The 16,687-nt window shown below is 39.6% G+C and overlaps 1 protein-coding gene across 2 annotated transcripts in view; it reads left to right on the forward strand.

The window, feature by feature from the left end:
* cers3a (ceramide synthase 3a) overlaps positions 1-14,296 on the forward strand; it is a 31,940-nt gene extending 17,644 nt beyond the window's left edge. For both annotated transcript variants that reach the window (XM_017699561.2, XM_017699562.2), the window contains 6 exons: positions 925-975; positions 1,480-1,572; positions 1,822-1,950; positions 4,677-4,783; positions 4,874-5,027; positions 12,385-14,296. In XM_017699561.2, coding sequence (XP_017555050.1) covers positions 925-975; positions 1,480-1,572; positions 1,822-1,950; positions 4,677-4,783; positions 4,874-5,027; positions 12,385-12,516 — 666 coding nt within the window. In that variant the 3' untranslated portion in view covers positions 12,517-14,296. The remainder of the gene's footprint in view (positions 1-924; positions 976-1,479; positions 1,573-1,821; positions 1,951-4,676; positions 4,784-4,873; positions 5,028-12,384) is intronic.
* The last annotated feature ends 2,391 nt before the right edge of the window (positions 14,297-16,687 follow it).

Raw genomic sequence — 16,687 nt, forward strand, 5'->3', positions numbered from 1 at the left:
GAAATAACAGGTTTTGTGTTCCCAAGATAAAGTTAATTACCTTGTGATCTCAAGGTAACAACTTTGTGTTATCTTAGGATCACAAGATCTGTTATAGTGAGAAGTCAATTGATACTTTTTTAATCCCACAAATGGGGAAATTCCACCTCCGCATTTAACCCATCCGTGAAGTGAAGGGGGCACCAGGGGGCAGTGAGCAGACTTGCCCAGAGCGGTGGGCAGCCCTATCCACGGTGCCCGGGGAGCAATTAGGGGTTAGGTGTCTTGTTCAAGGATACTTCAGTCATGGACTGTCAGCACTGGGGATCGAACCCGGCAACCTTCCGGTCACAGGGCCAGTTCCCTAACCTCCAGCCCACGACTGCCCCATAACATTGGTTAATACTCAGTATGATATAAACAATGTTTGTTATGAGGAATTGCTGAAATATGTTTGTTGCCTTGAAGCAACATTGTGCGATAGTGGAATCGATTTAGCCAGGAGCTAGGGACGTCTGAGAACTCTGCATCTGCCGTACTTAGATATTTAGATAAAACATCCTGTTCACTGTGTAACACTCTGTATCATTTCTCTTCATTGTGTTGCCTCAAGGCAACATACCCCAAAAGGAACCCATATGCATTTTTTAAAAAGTTTTTTGCTTTCATAAAATATGCAAGTCCGTGAGAGGTTTGTTGTTGATTTTAGTTATCAGGCCCACACATAAGATAAGTGAATCAAACATTTTTAAAACATTGCTCTCCTACTGTGTGCAATAGAAGCTCAAAGCAAAAGTGGTTCTTCTATGCACCGCTCCATAGAACTCTTTTTGGTACCTTTATTTTTAAGTGGAATGTATGCTACAGCTTGCACCTTGCACACCGAACGCTCATGGCAGATGATCTTGTCTGATGATTGATCGATTTTTTTCTTCCTCTTTTTAGAAACCCTGGTTTTATAATTTACGAGAACTATGGAACACCTATCCTAAACAGGTGGGTTTTCTGATCCTCTTGAATTTAAGACTCTGTACCTCTAACCTGCTTGCACAGTGTCCAAGAAAATAAAAGATCAAAGTTTCTGATGAAGGTTTCATGCAAGGCTCAAATTTATGGCCTCCTTCATAAATATACTTGATAAGCTGTTCCTCAGGTCCAAACAAAGCATCGTTTCAGACCATATTTAGAATTTAAATAAGGGAAAGAATCTGGAGTAGTTCACTCACCTCTTCACTGGATGCCAAGTCCTAATCAATTGTACAGTGAGGTCATCCACATTGGCCCACTACAGCTGGCTTATGTGTAATTTTCACCCTCGGAGAGCCTTTTAATAACCCAGATGTACTAAAACTACAGTGAATTACAAACAATAGTCCATATATCTCACTTTAACAGATGGCGTATGGCTCTATTACTGCAATAGTGCTAATCTGCTTTAATGGTGCGAGTCACGCCACTATTAGCAGACTGAAAGAGCTATTGTTGCTTTTCCCCCGGCAGTCCATACTGGAGTCACAATACTGGTACTACATTCTGGAGATGAGCTTCTACTGGTCACTTCTTTTCAGCATCACATTCGATGTCAAACGAAAGGTCAGTGTCAAACAGGATAGATATGTCAGAATTAGGGCTGCAACTATGAAATATTTTCATTTTTGAATATTCTATCAGAAATTATCTTGGATAATTAGATTACATAAGTTTATATGTTTCTTAAATGTATTACTATTATTTATATATATATACACACACACACACACACACACACACACACACACACACATATATATGTATATATTTTACTTGCATCCTAAATAACAGATATATTTTCCATATTATCAGGACTTTAAAGAACAAATCATTCACCACTTAGCCACACTGACCCTGCTGGCCTTTTCCTGGTGTGGAAACTACATCCGCGTTGGGACACTGGTCATGCTCGTCCACGATACCTCTGATGTGTTTTTAGAGGTAAGAAAATCATTTCAGTCTCTCATATCATATTTTTTTTTAAAACTACATTTTTGCTTTTCTGATCTCCCATCAAAATGTAAGGCTGCCTCTGCAATGTCTTCTGACTTTTGATGACAATCAGATCAATCAGATGATGAGAAAAATAGTATCCAATAATATTATTTCAGCTCCACCTATCAAGGAGAGAAAACACTCAGCCCACTGACCCTCACTGATACTGTGCTTCAGTACACTCACAAACAGTTTGCCACAAAACTTTACACTAAAAACCTTACACAGTACAACTAAGTAAACTGCTATTGGTTGCTTTAAACAGGTGGTGACCTTACTAACTTAATGTGAACAGTGCAAAAATGTCAATCAATGCCAGTGACGTCTATGATTGTAGATATAAATGGATGAAGCTGCTTGTTCAAGCTGAAGTCCAGTATTAATAAAAATGCCTGTGTCTTTCATAATTAAATTTGTGGTTTGTAGTTGTAGGTATGCTTTATATCAAGGGTGGGTAATATGAATATTTTTTCATTGAGTGTGTTTACATGCACTTAATAATCCAATAACTGCAGAAAATCAGATTTTGTCAGTAATCTGATCAACGTGTTGAGCATCAAACTTCATGCTTCATGCTTCATGCTCTAAAGTACCACTTTACCTAAAAATCTGAACACATATCATCTACAACTCCAATTCCAGTGAAGTTGGGACGTTGTGTAAAACATAAATAGAAACTGAATATGATGATTTGCAAATCCTTTTCAACCTATATTCAATTGAATACACTACAAAGACAAGATATTTAATGTTCAAATGGATCAAATTTATTGTTTTTTGCAAATATTCACTTATTTTGAATTTGATGCCTGCAACACATTACAAAGAAGTTGGGACAGGGGCAACAAAAGACTGGGAAAGTTGAGGAATGCTCAGAAAACACCTGTTGGGAACATTCCGCAGGTGAACAGGTTAATTGGAAACAGGTGAGTGTCATGATTGGGTATAAAGGGAGCATCCCTGAAAGGCTCAGTCTTTCACAAGCAAGGAAGGGGCGAGGTTCACCACTTTGTGAACAACTGCGTGAGCAAATAGTCCAACAGTTTAAGAACAACGTTTCTCAACGTGCAACTGCAAGGAATTTAGGGGTTTCATCATCTACAGTCCATAATATCATCAAAAGATTCAGAGAATCTGGAGAAATCTCTGCAAGTAAGCGGCAAGGCAGAAAACCAACATTGAATGCCCGTGACCTTCGACCCCTCAGGCGGCTCTGCATTAAAAACCGATATCATTCTGTAACGGATATTCCCACATGGGCTCAGGAACACTTCAGAAAACCACTGTCAGTGAACACAGTTCGTCGCTCCATCTACAAGTGCAAGTTAAAACTCTGCCATGCAAAGCGAAAGCCAGATATCAACAACACCCAGAAACGCCGCCGGCTTCTCTGGGCCCGAGCTCATCTGAGATGGACTGACGCAGAGTGGAAAAGTGTCCTGTGGTCTGACGAGTCCACATTTCAAATTGTTTTTGGAAATCATGGACGTCATGTCCTCCGGGCCAAAGAGGAAAAACACTGCCCGGATTGTTATCAGTGCAAAGTTCAAAAGCCAGCATCTCTGATGGTGAGCGGGTGTTAGTGCCCATGGCAGGGGTAACTGGCACATCTGTGAAGGCCCCATTAATGCTGAAAGGTACATACAGGTTTTGGAGCAACATCTGCTGCCATCCAAGCAGCGTCTTTTTCAGGGACGTCCTGCTTATTTCAGCAAGACAATGCCAAGCCACATTCTGCACGTGTTAAAAAAGAATGCGGGTACTAGACGGGCCTGCCTGCAGTCCAGACCTGTCTCCCAACAGAGACCCTGGACTGTTGAGCAACTGAAGTTGTACATCAAGCAAGAATGGGAAAGAATTCCACCTACAAAGCTTCAACAATCAGTGTCCTCAGTTACCAAACGCTTATTGAGTGTTGTTAAAAGGAAAGATGATGTAACACAGTGGTAAACACGCCCCTGTCCCAACTTCTTTGAAACGTGGAGCACTTGGAGTATGCTGCTTACATGACCATTTAAATAATTAGATGACTGTAGAAATCTGATTATGATTGGATTCTTGAGTGCATGTAAACACACTCATTGATGTGATAAATTATGTGACATTGCATCACTAAACTTTTGTGAGCATATCATGGATACGTACATACATGAAGACCACAGAACGACTGCATGTTGCATTACAGAAGGGGCATAAATTGTCCTGTTTAAATGAGCAGCATTGTGTGTGAAAAGGTGACTAAAAGTCATTATCTTTAATAGTATTTTTTAAATTTGTTTCTGTTCCAACTTATCAAACCTCGATATTGTGATACATATTGAGTATCCTGAAAATGCCTTGAAGTATCATGATGCCACTTTCTTGCAGTATCGCCCACCCCTTCTTCATAAACCGGGAAATATTTTGCTCAAGAAACAGGCTAAATCAAAGACCCATGTTGAATTTCCATATGAAAACAAATACAATTATGATCAGTACTTTGGTTATTTAAAATACCTCTCCTATGAATTTGCATTAAATTGATTTGATCTTAATCTGACTAAGCACTTTCAGCTGATACTGATGTTTCTCGCCAGAGTTTCCTAAATGTGGTATCATTTATAAAAACCACAATGAGTCATTACGATCAAGTGCTGAATTCTTTTATCATGAACTTTCATTGTTCTGTCTAGTCTGCCAAGATCTTCAACTACGCCAAATGGGAAAAAGTTTGCAACAGCATTTTTGTCCTCTTTGCCGTTGTGTTCATGGTGACGAGACTCATTATCTTTCCGTTTTGGTAAGACCCCTCTAGATCCCTTTTTGGAGGAATATTAAATTGCTGAGTTCACTGTCATCTTCTGTGTCATCTGTGGCATCTTTATTTCAGGATAATCCACAGCACGTGGGTCTACCCGCCAGACTACTACCCTGTCTTCTTCGGTTATTACTTCTTCAATGCCATGCTCATCATTCTCCTGATGCTGCACATATTCTGGGCCTACCTGATACTGCGCATGGTGAAGAAGTTCCTCTTTGGCAGTGTAAGTAGTGTTTGGGCATTTCACCTACTTGCATACGATGAAGCTCTCCTTCAAAGCATCAGCTAGTGAGCTAGTCAACTTCAGCGGTTCTGGCGGGCCATGCGGCCTCGCAGTGCACCTGAAAAGAATGTTTGAGTGACTGAGGCTGTAGCTAAAAGGCACAGCGAAATGATAGAGCTGTCAACAGGTTTGAGACGAAGAGATTCTTTCACAGATTCTCCTTTGTCTCCAAAAATGATGTTTGTGTAACAGTAACATGGACAAATTGCAGCTGCTTCAGGGCACATTTTGGGCTCTGTCTTTCCACGTATGTCTCTATAATCCTGAGAGTTGTAGTAGTGTTATTGTGTTGGTAGAAGCTCTTTTGGCACATCTTCAAGCCCTGTGCCTCCATCTAGCTGTCATTTACATAGACATTAAAGGGGAACTCCACCAATATTTCACTCAAAATTTCTGCATGAGTCAGCAGTTGCAATGTAAAGCCATTTAGATGTGATGTGAAATGGTTCATTGTGGAGAAACTGACAGGGACCAGGGTAACAGTGCAAATGCAGTCATTGTATTTACAATATGACATGACCATGGAGTTTACATGAATATATGTAATGTTCGCAATGACGAATGAAAAATCTGAAAAAAATATGCTTTTTTGGGGACAGTTTTGCCCTACATGCTCTACATGGTCTTCTTCGTCATAAATGGATTGAAAAAAATACATTATAAAATGATTTTTGATGCATTTTTTCTCACTGTGTGAAAACTTAGATAGCTAGATAGATACTTTATTGATCCCGAAGGAAAATTTAGCAGCTAGTAGCAGTCACACAACACAGGACAGTAATAGTAATAACTTGGAACTGTTAAAGCAAAGTATTTGTAATGATCTACAATCATTTTACTTCCAATATCTTTTATTAATAATATACAAGTGGAAGTGATGAGGCAAGTGAACTGGAAGGCTCTCATTTACTGCTCTTGTTTGGAGCACATGAGACACTGCTGTGACAAAATGCGCTGTTACAATGAAACAAGATCCAGTGTCAATGGGTGTCCACGCAGCAGATTATAGCAATCCTACCTGTTTAATTCAGTGACTTTATAACTCTTGGCCTCATGGTAGAGAGTGGGGGAGGGGGGGTATCACTGTGTCAGTATAATATCTTGGAGACGAGACATTGTATCTTGATCAATGGTCCTCTGGTTGGCAGCAGCTACAACCAGGAGGAGAATGGGTGGAATTAATGTAGCTTATAATTACTAGTTCCCCTGGCTAGTAGCTAACAAACAGGCACAGAGAAAGATTTAAGACAAACATTGTTAATTTGGAATACTTGGAATATTTGGATAGACTTTTTGCATTTATAATCACTCAGCTGGCTTCCTGACACATTAAATCTGCAACGAGAAACTGCCAAACACTAAAAAGCCCACGTGAAACTGAAGTCATGGATTGTCTGGGCGCTGCACTTCTGCACTTTGCAAAGTTACGCCTTTTGTGTTCCGACATTTCGGAATCGATTCAGAATCATCCACGTCGGCATCACGATGCATCTAAGAATCGATTTTGCCCCCACCCCTATTGCTGATATGGAACAAGTCTCTTTGTCCACATTCATGACTGTGACTTGTTGATCACTGTAGATGCTCCTCATTAGCATGATGAGATGTTCTGGTATCTCATTCCATAATATCACAAGGTCGACACAGTCAAAGGTTTTGCTGTGGTTAAGAAGCCGCCTGTTACTTTACATTTTATGCAGTTACTATTCACTGGTTGCTGTTCTTTACAGGGTTTCTAGAATCTTCTCTGCTTTGCTTTGTGTCTAAGAAAGTGTGTCTCATTCCTCTGATAAAATCACAGCAACACATGGCCTCAAGTGGCTTATTGCTTTATTAGAAACCTGGATCTCCGCACGGCAATGTTACTTTAAAATGAGGTTGTGACGACTTTGCTCAGACAACGTAAACAGCACTACCTGTTGACAACGTTGTAGCAACATCGTAAGAAAGTAGACGCTGTGACAATGCTGTGTGTTTGCCCTCAGTCCCTGGACGTTGGGTATGATGATTATAGGCTCATGTGCAGCTAATCCCGTTCTTTTGGTCTGTGTTGTTTTTTTTTTTTTTTTACAAGCTGGGTGTGCACAAATGAACTTGTGTGGCTCAGTCTTGGCAGGAAGCCAACAAGTGGTGATGAGCCCACATGGAAAAGTCAAGAGGCATATTGAGCGCCTTCAATTGCCGCTTTTTTAAGCTCATCACTGCCACACCCTCTTCTGTGTTTTCTTTCAGCCACCTACTACAAAGCTTGCCTCATCACTGGTTCCACCACTCTGTGCAATCTTCACGTGCGCACTGGTTAGGCCGGTGTGGTGGTGTTGTATTAGTGAGACAGGGATGAAGAAACAGCTCGTCACCACGAAAACACACCCTGTGCATTACAGAAGAAAATGACTTTGCATACAGATTGACAAAAGTTCACGCAGGATGATGTTTTGATAGAGGTATTACAATAAATATATTAATATTCATTCTTTTTCACGGTGGGGGGGCATAAGACTATGCACACTGTGAATGGAATACAGTTATTATATTCCCGTCTTCTGTACTAAAACTGTATCATATCCGTGCCATTATTCCAGCTTCCACTCTTTTCAGGAGACTCACTTTCAGTCTCTCAAAGAATCTGCAGACACACCTCCAAAGTTCAGGCTTAGAAGTTGGTTGATGATTTTCTGAAGTACCCAAACACATTCAGTGGTGTTGACGTCTGGGCTCTGGGGTGGTCAGTCCATCGTTCAGCTTCTTTGATGTGTCCGTCTCCTTTTCTCAGTGAGGTTCTTCTTGATCAGCTCCACATCCTTTCAGACCCACAGTGCTGAGTGGTCTTCTCACAGTGGAAGGATGGACAGAAACACCTGTGGATGTTTTCAGATCTGAAGCAGCTTGATTTTCTTTTCTCTTTCAAAGACGAAAGCTTTACGTGCTGTTTATCTGATGGGGACAGTTTTGGTGTCTACCAGGTCATGCATGGTTGTTTAGGAGCCCCATTGTCTCTGTAGCTTTCAATCATTTTAGTTCCAGTTTAGGAAAATCTTGCTTTTTGTTTTGATTTTCCCATCAAGTGGGATATCTTACTAATCTCTTCAGAAATATCTTCTGGAAAATGGCTAACTTGTACTTAATGGCTCACTGGCTCCAGGCCTCCATTCCACACTCCTGTAACTTAACAATATTGAGTTGAATTACTGAAGAGTAAGCCTTAAAAAAGCTATAAAAATAGGAATGTAAGGGGTTAATCAACTTGATGTCAAGATAAAAAGGTGGAAGTAAGGCTGCATGTCCAGTATCTGTGGTAAATTAGGTAATTCTTTATTATCCTATATTATCCTATCTTCAGTTTTCTCAGGCAAGACTCAGTTCTCAGTTCTTCTTTATTCATGATTGTCTTGTAAAAACATGACTAAGTTGTTTCCTGGTTTTACTACATACAGGAACTGCATATTTGTGCAGGTCAGATGTAGGTGGTTTTTTTAGTTCATGACTAGTATCAATTAGCATTTCAGTTTTCAGGCTGCTTCCTGACATTTTACTTTAGTGTCTGTGTAAAGCGTCTCTTATAACATGAAGGTGAAGCTGTTACGTGAATCATCTTACTTGAGTCTAGCAGCATGGACTTCCAGTTGGGTTAAAGATATTTACTTTAGCTTTCTGATAAATACACTGTAGAAAATACACTGAAAAGATATCAGTACCCTTATTACTTATCCATATGTGACTAATTTGTCTCTTTTGTCTGACTATAAGACGAGCACGAACCATATGGCAAAAAATAACATCACAGTATGTAACAAACACCCACTCCTCCTATTCTTTTCTAAGCAAAAATAGAAGAAGAATTATTACTTAGTTAATATTGATAAAGTAACAGTAAAAGAAAATTTCAGAAGTGTTTTTTTTTAAATAACTATTAATATTAAAATTAATATAAATGAATAAAACTTATATCAGTGTCCTCTTGGTGCTTAATTTCTATTCACTTTCTACTGTTTTGGACTCATTAGTGTTTGTGACATGTCTTCATCTTAAAAGTATTTGCACTCTCACTTGTCTTGAACAGTATTTGTACTCGGACTTGTCTTGGTCCAAACAGTATTGGTATGTGGATTTGTCTTGTTCTTGATAGTATTTGTACTTGGACTAATCTTGTTCTTGATTTTATATCTTGTATTTGAACTCCAACTGAACTGAATTTCTTGTATAGTGTTTAATGAAATGTATAGTGTACAACCCCAATTCCAATGAAGTTGGGACGTTGTGTAAAGCATAAATAAAAACAGAATATGATGATTTGCAAATCCTTTTCAACCTATATTCAATTGAATACACTACAAAGACAAAGATATTTAATGTTCAAACTGATAAACTTAATTGTTTTTTGCAAATATTCACTCACTTTGAATTTGATGCCTGCAACACGTTCCAAAGAAGTTGGGACAGGGGCGTGTTTACCACTGTGTTACATCACCTTTCCTTTTAACAACACTCAATAAGCGTTTGGGAACTGAGGACACTAATTGTTGAAGCTTTGTAGGTGGAATTCTTTCCCATTCTTACTTGATGTACAACTTCAGTCGCTCAACAGTCCGGGGTCTCCGTTGTCATATTTTGTGCTTCATAATGCGCCACACATTTTCAATGGGAGACCGGTCTGGACTGCAGGCAGGCCAGTCTAGTACCCGCACTCTTTTACTACGAAGCCACGCTGTTGTAACACGTGCAGAATGTGGCTTGGCATCGTCTTGCTGAAATAAGCAGGATGGCCCTGAAAAAGACGTTGCTTGGATGGCAGCAGATGTTGCTCCAAAACCTGTATGTACCTTTCAGCATTAATGGCGCCTTCACAGATGTGCAAGTTACCCCTGCCATGGGCACTAACACCCCCACACACCATCAGAGATGCTGGCTTTTGAACTTTGCGCTTATAACAATCTGGACAGTCCTTTTCCTCTTTGTCCCGGAGGACACGATGTCCATGATTTCCAAAACAATTTGAAATGTGGACTCGTCAGACCACAGGACACTTTTCCACTTTGCGTCAGTCCATCTCAGATGAGCTCGGGCCCAGAGAAGCCGCCGGCGTTTCTGGGTGGTGTTGATATCTGGCTTCGCTTTGCATGGCAGAGTTTTAACTTGCACTTGTAGATGGAGCGACGAACTGTGTTCACTGACAGTGGTTTTCTGAAGTGTTCCTGAGCCCATGTGGGAATATCCGTTACAGAATGATGTCTGTTTTTAATGCAGTGCTGCCTGAGGGATCGAAGGTCACAGGCATTTAGTGTTGGTTTTCTGCCTTGCTGCTTACTTGCAGAGATTTCTCCAGATTCTCTTAATCTTTTGATGATATTATGGACTGTAGATGATGAAACCCCTAAATTCCTTGCAATTGCATGTTGAGAAAAGTTGTTTTTAAACTGTTGGACTTTTTGGTCACGCAGTTGTGGTGAACCTCGCCCCTTCCTTGCTTGTGTACGACTGAGCCTTTCAGGGATGCTCCATTTATACCCAATCATGACACTCACCTGTTTCCAATTAACCTGTTCACCTGTGGAATGTTCCAAACAGGTGTTTTTTGAGCATTCCTCAACTTTCCCAGTCTTTTGTTGCCCCTGTCCCAACTTCTTTGGAACATGTTGCAGGCATCAAATTCAAAATGAGTGAATATTTACAAAAAAGAATAAAGTTTGTCCGTTTGAACATTAAATATCTTGTCTTTGTAGTGTATTCAATTGAATATAGGTTGAAAAGGATTTGCAAATCATCGTATTCTGTTTTTATTTATGTTTTGCACAATGTCCCAACTTCATTGGAATTGGGGTTGTATAATGAAAGTCTGCATAGCCATCGAATGGTTAGTTAATGCCTTTTGTTTGTGGTATGTTATGTTGGTATAGTTCAGCCAATTGTTTTTGGCCCCCTCTACCTCTAAATCCCACTGAGATAAGCCATACAAACTCTTTCCAACTGAGTCCACTGAAAAGGCTGAGTCATAACATGAGCATGATTGAATTGGCCCAGTGCTTGATCCCTGACAAATACAGTGGGCAGAGAATGCCAGGCAGAGAATGCCAAATTACCTCACCTTGTAAACGCACCAAGAGCCTGTTGCACTCAGCGAGCTAATTAGCTGTGATTTAATGTACATCAGACTACGCACAATTGTGTAGCCAAGACGACTGATTGTTCTCCTCTGCATCTGGTTTATAAAAGAGACCTGTTAAGTTAATTTTGCGAGAGTGTTTTGATCCGTGGAGTGCAGGTTCACTGCTTGATGGATTGTTAAGTGGTTCTCATATCACATCGGATTGTATTTGTTTTTTGGTGTATCACTGTTTCTGCTGGACGCACAGCCATCAGTCTGCAGTGTCATTGTAGAGGAGTTCTGAAATGCTGATGTGTTCTTTATTGTCTTTTGTTCAATTGAAGCATTTGATATTCAGTAGGGTCCAAACATCTGAGAGCACTTTGAAAATTTGGGATTTTATTGAACAAACTTGGAAATAAACAGCAGAAAGTTCCAGAATTTTGAACAATTAAACCAATATAACAGAAATGGAGAAGAAATATTCAAGACTATTTCTAGGTCACTGGTTACATTTAAACAATGACTTTGAGTAAAAAGGTCAGGTTTTTAAAACAATGGCATCTATTCTACTGAAGCACTTGTTCAGATGTTTGTCAAATGGGTTTGATCTACTCATGAGAGACTTTAGAACAAACTGTGGGGTCCATTCCAGCTGGAGTCCACATGGTTGTGTGTACCAGTCACTGAAAAATTCTGGAATTCATTTTAAAATGGCAAAAATTGCTTTCCACTCTAATGATTTGCTGATCATGTTATTTGCAATGATTTTTTATTGCATTAAAATACAAAAGAGTGCTAAACAAAAGCTTTTTTAAAAGGCAGTCTCAGACTTTTGGACCTGACTGTATATGATGTAAACATTGTTATATTTTTTAAATCTACCATTCCTGATCATCTACTACATCATACATTGAATGTCAGTGTGAATGCTAATTCATTGCACAATATTATTAGGGAGGGTCTCAGAGAATTTCCTTATCTGGGTAGTGGAAGTGAACCATGATATTATTGGTTAATATCATTCTGCCCCGCCTGCTGGTGCATGATGATGTCACCAAAAACCAGAAGACGTTGTAGAGGTCATTACATATTGATGATCACAGGAAAACAATAGTCTTTTAAATAGTATGAGATGACGAATAGTGATTGATACCACTAGTTTATCAGCCTCTTTTAAGTTAATAATTTTTTTCTTTCTATCATCTTGGACAGCTAACCAAAGATGAGAGGAGTGACAATGAAGAAGAAGATGATGAAGGAGAGAACACCACGTCTGAGGAGCATGATGGACACCTGAAAGCGACCAACGGCTGTGGACGAAGAGGCGTAGCAAACCATCATTAAAAAATGGGATGCTTCCCCGTTTCCATGGTGATGACTGAAGGAGCTTAATGAAGTTTTGGAAAAGGGATAAAGGACTTGGATTCCCATGGTGGACAGTTTTAATGTCAGAAATGGCCACGTATTTGATTTCTTAGCATCGAGAATGTGGCACAGACCTCACTAGGAAAACACATGTATCACTTGACAATACCAAACAAAACACAAACACAAACAAACGCTTGTTTCCTTTCACTCAGTGCCAGTGTAGACTTGCTTTGGCTCTGTCTTGTTGGCCATGCTCTCTCTGTGACCTACAAACTGAGCAAGAACAGATTACACCCAACCCAAAAGAAAAAGAAACGTTGCTTTTCTTCTCCATCTTGCCTAATGGGTTCCTCATTGTTTCTGCTGCTCCTCATCATCCATCAAGGCCTTGTCTTTGTCTTTCTCAGACTCCTTCCATCCTGGCGTGTTTCGCATCAGTGCAGTCTGGCAGGACGAAGCTCTTTACGGCCCCAGGAGAGATGAAATAGCACTATAGGTTTTTCTCCTTTTCGCAGATGACTGTATAGAAAAACACGGTGAGGTTCTGCTCTTGTATTGAACAGCAGAGTTCTGGGAAAAGCATTACATGGAAAAGGAAAAGCATCCATTACTGTTTTCTTTTGAAGTTATGAGCATTGTAACCTGCCACAGCTAAGGCAAGAGAACAGAGTCTCCAATGTAACAGAGGAAAAGGTCTTTAACCCTTGGAACATTGGTCACCAGCCCTTTTACTGGAGATCTACACTACTGAGCAAAAACATATATATAAGATATTTTTCCAGTATTTATTTTCTGTTTACCTTTACTTCAGCTTCAGGTCTTTGTAGGAGACATCAAAGGAACCAGGCGTCTTTCCAAGGAATTTTGAGTCATCTGTCAGGGCAACATGCATTTTCAAAATATTTCAAAAACTGAAAACGACAAAAATGGAGATACAAGGTTTTGTTCCAACAGCAGCGATATGCAGATGGATCATCTTAAATCTTTTCAGAAATATCTCTTGAAAAATGAATAACGTGTTCATGGGCTGTTTTACATTCAAACCCAGTCCGATCATTCGAGTAGTGTCAGAAACTGGGAAATACCAATTTTACAACATGTTAAATGCCCTTGAAAAGCCGACACGGAGTCACACTTACTGGTAGGAAATTTAGAATAATAGAAGATGCAAGATATTAACCAACCTTTGCCATGTTTCTGCCAATTTTTGACATCAAAACATACACAATGAAATCAGGAGTGCAGACGTGAACCTATCAATGCAGAAAGCAAATCAAATATAATGAATTACACATCTGTTCCTGTAATTATACACATAAACAATATAGCAAATGACAGTAATAGCTGTAGACCTCTAAGGACTGTTTCATTCTCTTCCATATGAAGATGTTTGAACAGTATGCCATGAGAAGGAAGCTGGAGATCTGGAGTACATAATGGCCCCATCTGTGGACGATTGTGAATTGCTCGCTGTTGCAGCTCTGTATTTTAGTCTGAAGAGTCATATTTAATGTCACGTTGAGAAGAAAAATAGTGTGCGGGAGAGCGAGGAACAAATGAGAACAAAAAGAGAGTGAGTTTGCTTTTTGTCTAACCTTTTCAGACTTGAAATAGACTTTTTAGTTGTTTTTGTGTTTTTAAACGTATTACTACTTTCAAGGCTGCACATGTGTTCTGAAGAAAGATTTTGTCATTGAAGGTGATGAGTTTTTGATTGTATTTCGTTTTTAATTAAAAAGCACTGTTCCAATAAAAATTGTGAATGTCCTGGAGTCTTTTATGGTTAAATGTATTTAAGAAACGTTTTGATATAAGACCAAATACGTCAAATCAGTAGTTAAGCAAAAAATCTACAAAGCCATATCCAAAAATGTAAAAAAAAAAATGCAATGACGTGTAAATCATTTAAACCCTATATTTAAAATAGGTAGAAAGGCAGGTTATATGTTTTCCCATTCTCGCTTAACACAGGAGTTCATCTTCTTTGTTGTATTTTTCATTTCAGCCTTAAAAGCCTTTTCTGTGGTGAAAGGTCTGGACTGCAGGCAGGTCAGTTTAGCACCCAGACTCTTTAGACCAAAGCTGTTGTAATACATGCAGAATGTGGTTTTACATTGTTTTGCTGAAAAAATCAAGGCCTTCCCTGAAAAAGACGTCATCTGGACGGCAGCATGTTGCCAAAACATGTATATATCGTTAAGCATTAATAGTACCTTCACAGATGTGCACGTCACCCACGCCATGTGCACAAATGCACCCCTAAACCATCATGAATACTGGCTTATGAACTGTGCACTGACAACAAGCTGAGTGGTCTTTAGCCCAGAGAACACAGCGCCTATGATTTCCAAAAACAATTTCACATGTTGACCACAGAACACTTTTCCACTTCGTCTCAGTCCATTTTAAATGAGTTTGGGCCCAGAGAAGGTGGCAGCATTTCTGGGTCCTGTTTATATTTAGTTTCTTCTTTGCATTTTAAAGTTGTAACTTGCATTGGTGGATGCAGTGACTAAGTGTTTGCACAGACAGTGGTTTTCAGAAGTGTTTCTGAGCTCATGCAGTGATTTCCACTACAGAATCGTGTCTGGTTTTAGCGCAATGCTGCCTAAGGGCCTGAAGATCACGGCCAGCCATTACTGGATTTCAGTCTTGTCCCTTGCATACAGAGATTTCTCCAGATTCTCTGAATCTTTAAATGGTGTTATGTACTGTATATGATGAAAAGCAAAAGTTCTTTGCTATTTTATGTTGAGAAATGTTATTCTTGATCGTGCAGTCTTTCACAGAGTGGTGAATTTCTCCTCATCGTTGCTTCTGAAAGACTCAGCCTCTCTGGGATGTTTTTTTATACCCAGTCATGTTACTGACCTATTGCCAGTTAATATTCAGGTGTTTTTTTAGCATTACACAACTTCACCAGTCTTTTGTTGCCCCCATCCCAACTTTTTGGGTACGTGTTGTTGGCACTCTCGTTTTCAATATTTGATATGTTTGTACTAATTTAAATTAAATATAGAGTTTAAATGATTTGCACATCATTGCATTTTGTTTTTATTTACATTTTGCACAGCATCCCGACTTTTTGGAAATGGGGTTGTAATAATTTTACCCCAAGTGTAGTCAGTCAACACATTTTGGTGTTTGAAGTTTCTTTAGGTTTGCACTGGAGCTACAAGGCTAACCAGCAACATTAGCAGCCATCGCCTGATTTTTATCCATACTTCTGTCCATATTTATAGATACCAGTATGTTCTACAATGTCAGAAAGAATATCGACAAATCCATTTCAGATTACTTATCAATTCGACACGGTTTATGGATGAATAAATGATGGCAGTTTGAATGACAAGATAATTTAGTTAGTAGGTCCAGCGTCACTTGGTCAAAATAAGACCTGAATAGATCTACAGCAGAACTGCACCGATCAGGCATAACAATATGACCACCTCCTTGTTTCTACGCTCACTGTCCACTTTATCAGCTCCACTTACTGTATAGCTGCACTTTGTAGCTCTACAGTTACAGACTGTAGTCCATCTGTTTCTCTGATACTTTGTTAGCCCCCAGGACCCCCATTGACCATAACAGAGCAGGTACTATTTGGGTGGTGGGTCATTCTCAGCACTGCAGTAACACTGATGTGGTGGTGGTGTGTTAGTGTACGTTGTGCTGGTCTGAGTGGATCAGACAGCAGTGGTGCTGGAGTTTTTAAACACCTCAGTGTCACTGCTGGACTGAGAATATTCAACAGTGTCCTGTGACCACTGATGAAGGACTAGAGGATGACAAACACAAACTGTGCAGCAGCAGGTGAGCTATTATCTCTGACTTTACATCGACAAGGTGGACTGACGAGGTAGGGGTGTCTAACAGACTGGACAGTGAGTGGACACCGTGTTTAAAAACTTCAGCAGATCTGTTGTGTCTGATATAACACTGTGCAAACTGAATTAAATAGACAAGAGACAGAATTCAGGCTTCAAGATGATTGCTTTGTCCAATTTTATTGACGACAGGGTTTCATATAGTGTCACAAACCACATAAACAAGTCTATGTCTGATTAATTGACAACTTGGCATGGTTTCGAGCACGTGTGTAATAGTTTAGGCATGCTAATTGGTGGTCATACACAGCTAATTAGCC

This window comes from Pygocentrus nattereri, chromosome 15, assembly GCF_015220715.1.
Source record: "Pygocentrus nattereri isolate fPygNat1 chromosome 15, fPygNat1.pri, whole genome shotgun sequence".
Taxonomy (NCBI): domain Eukaryota; kingdom Metazoa; phylum Chordata; class Actinopteri; order Characiformes; family Serrasalmidae; genus Pygocentrus; species Pygocentrus nattereri.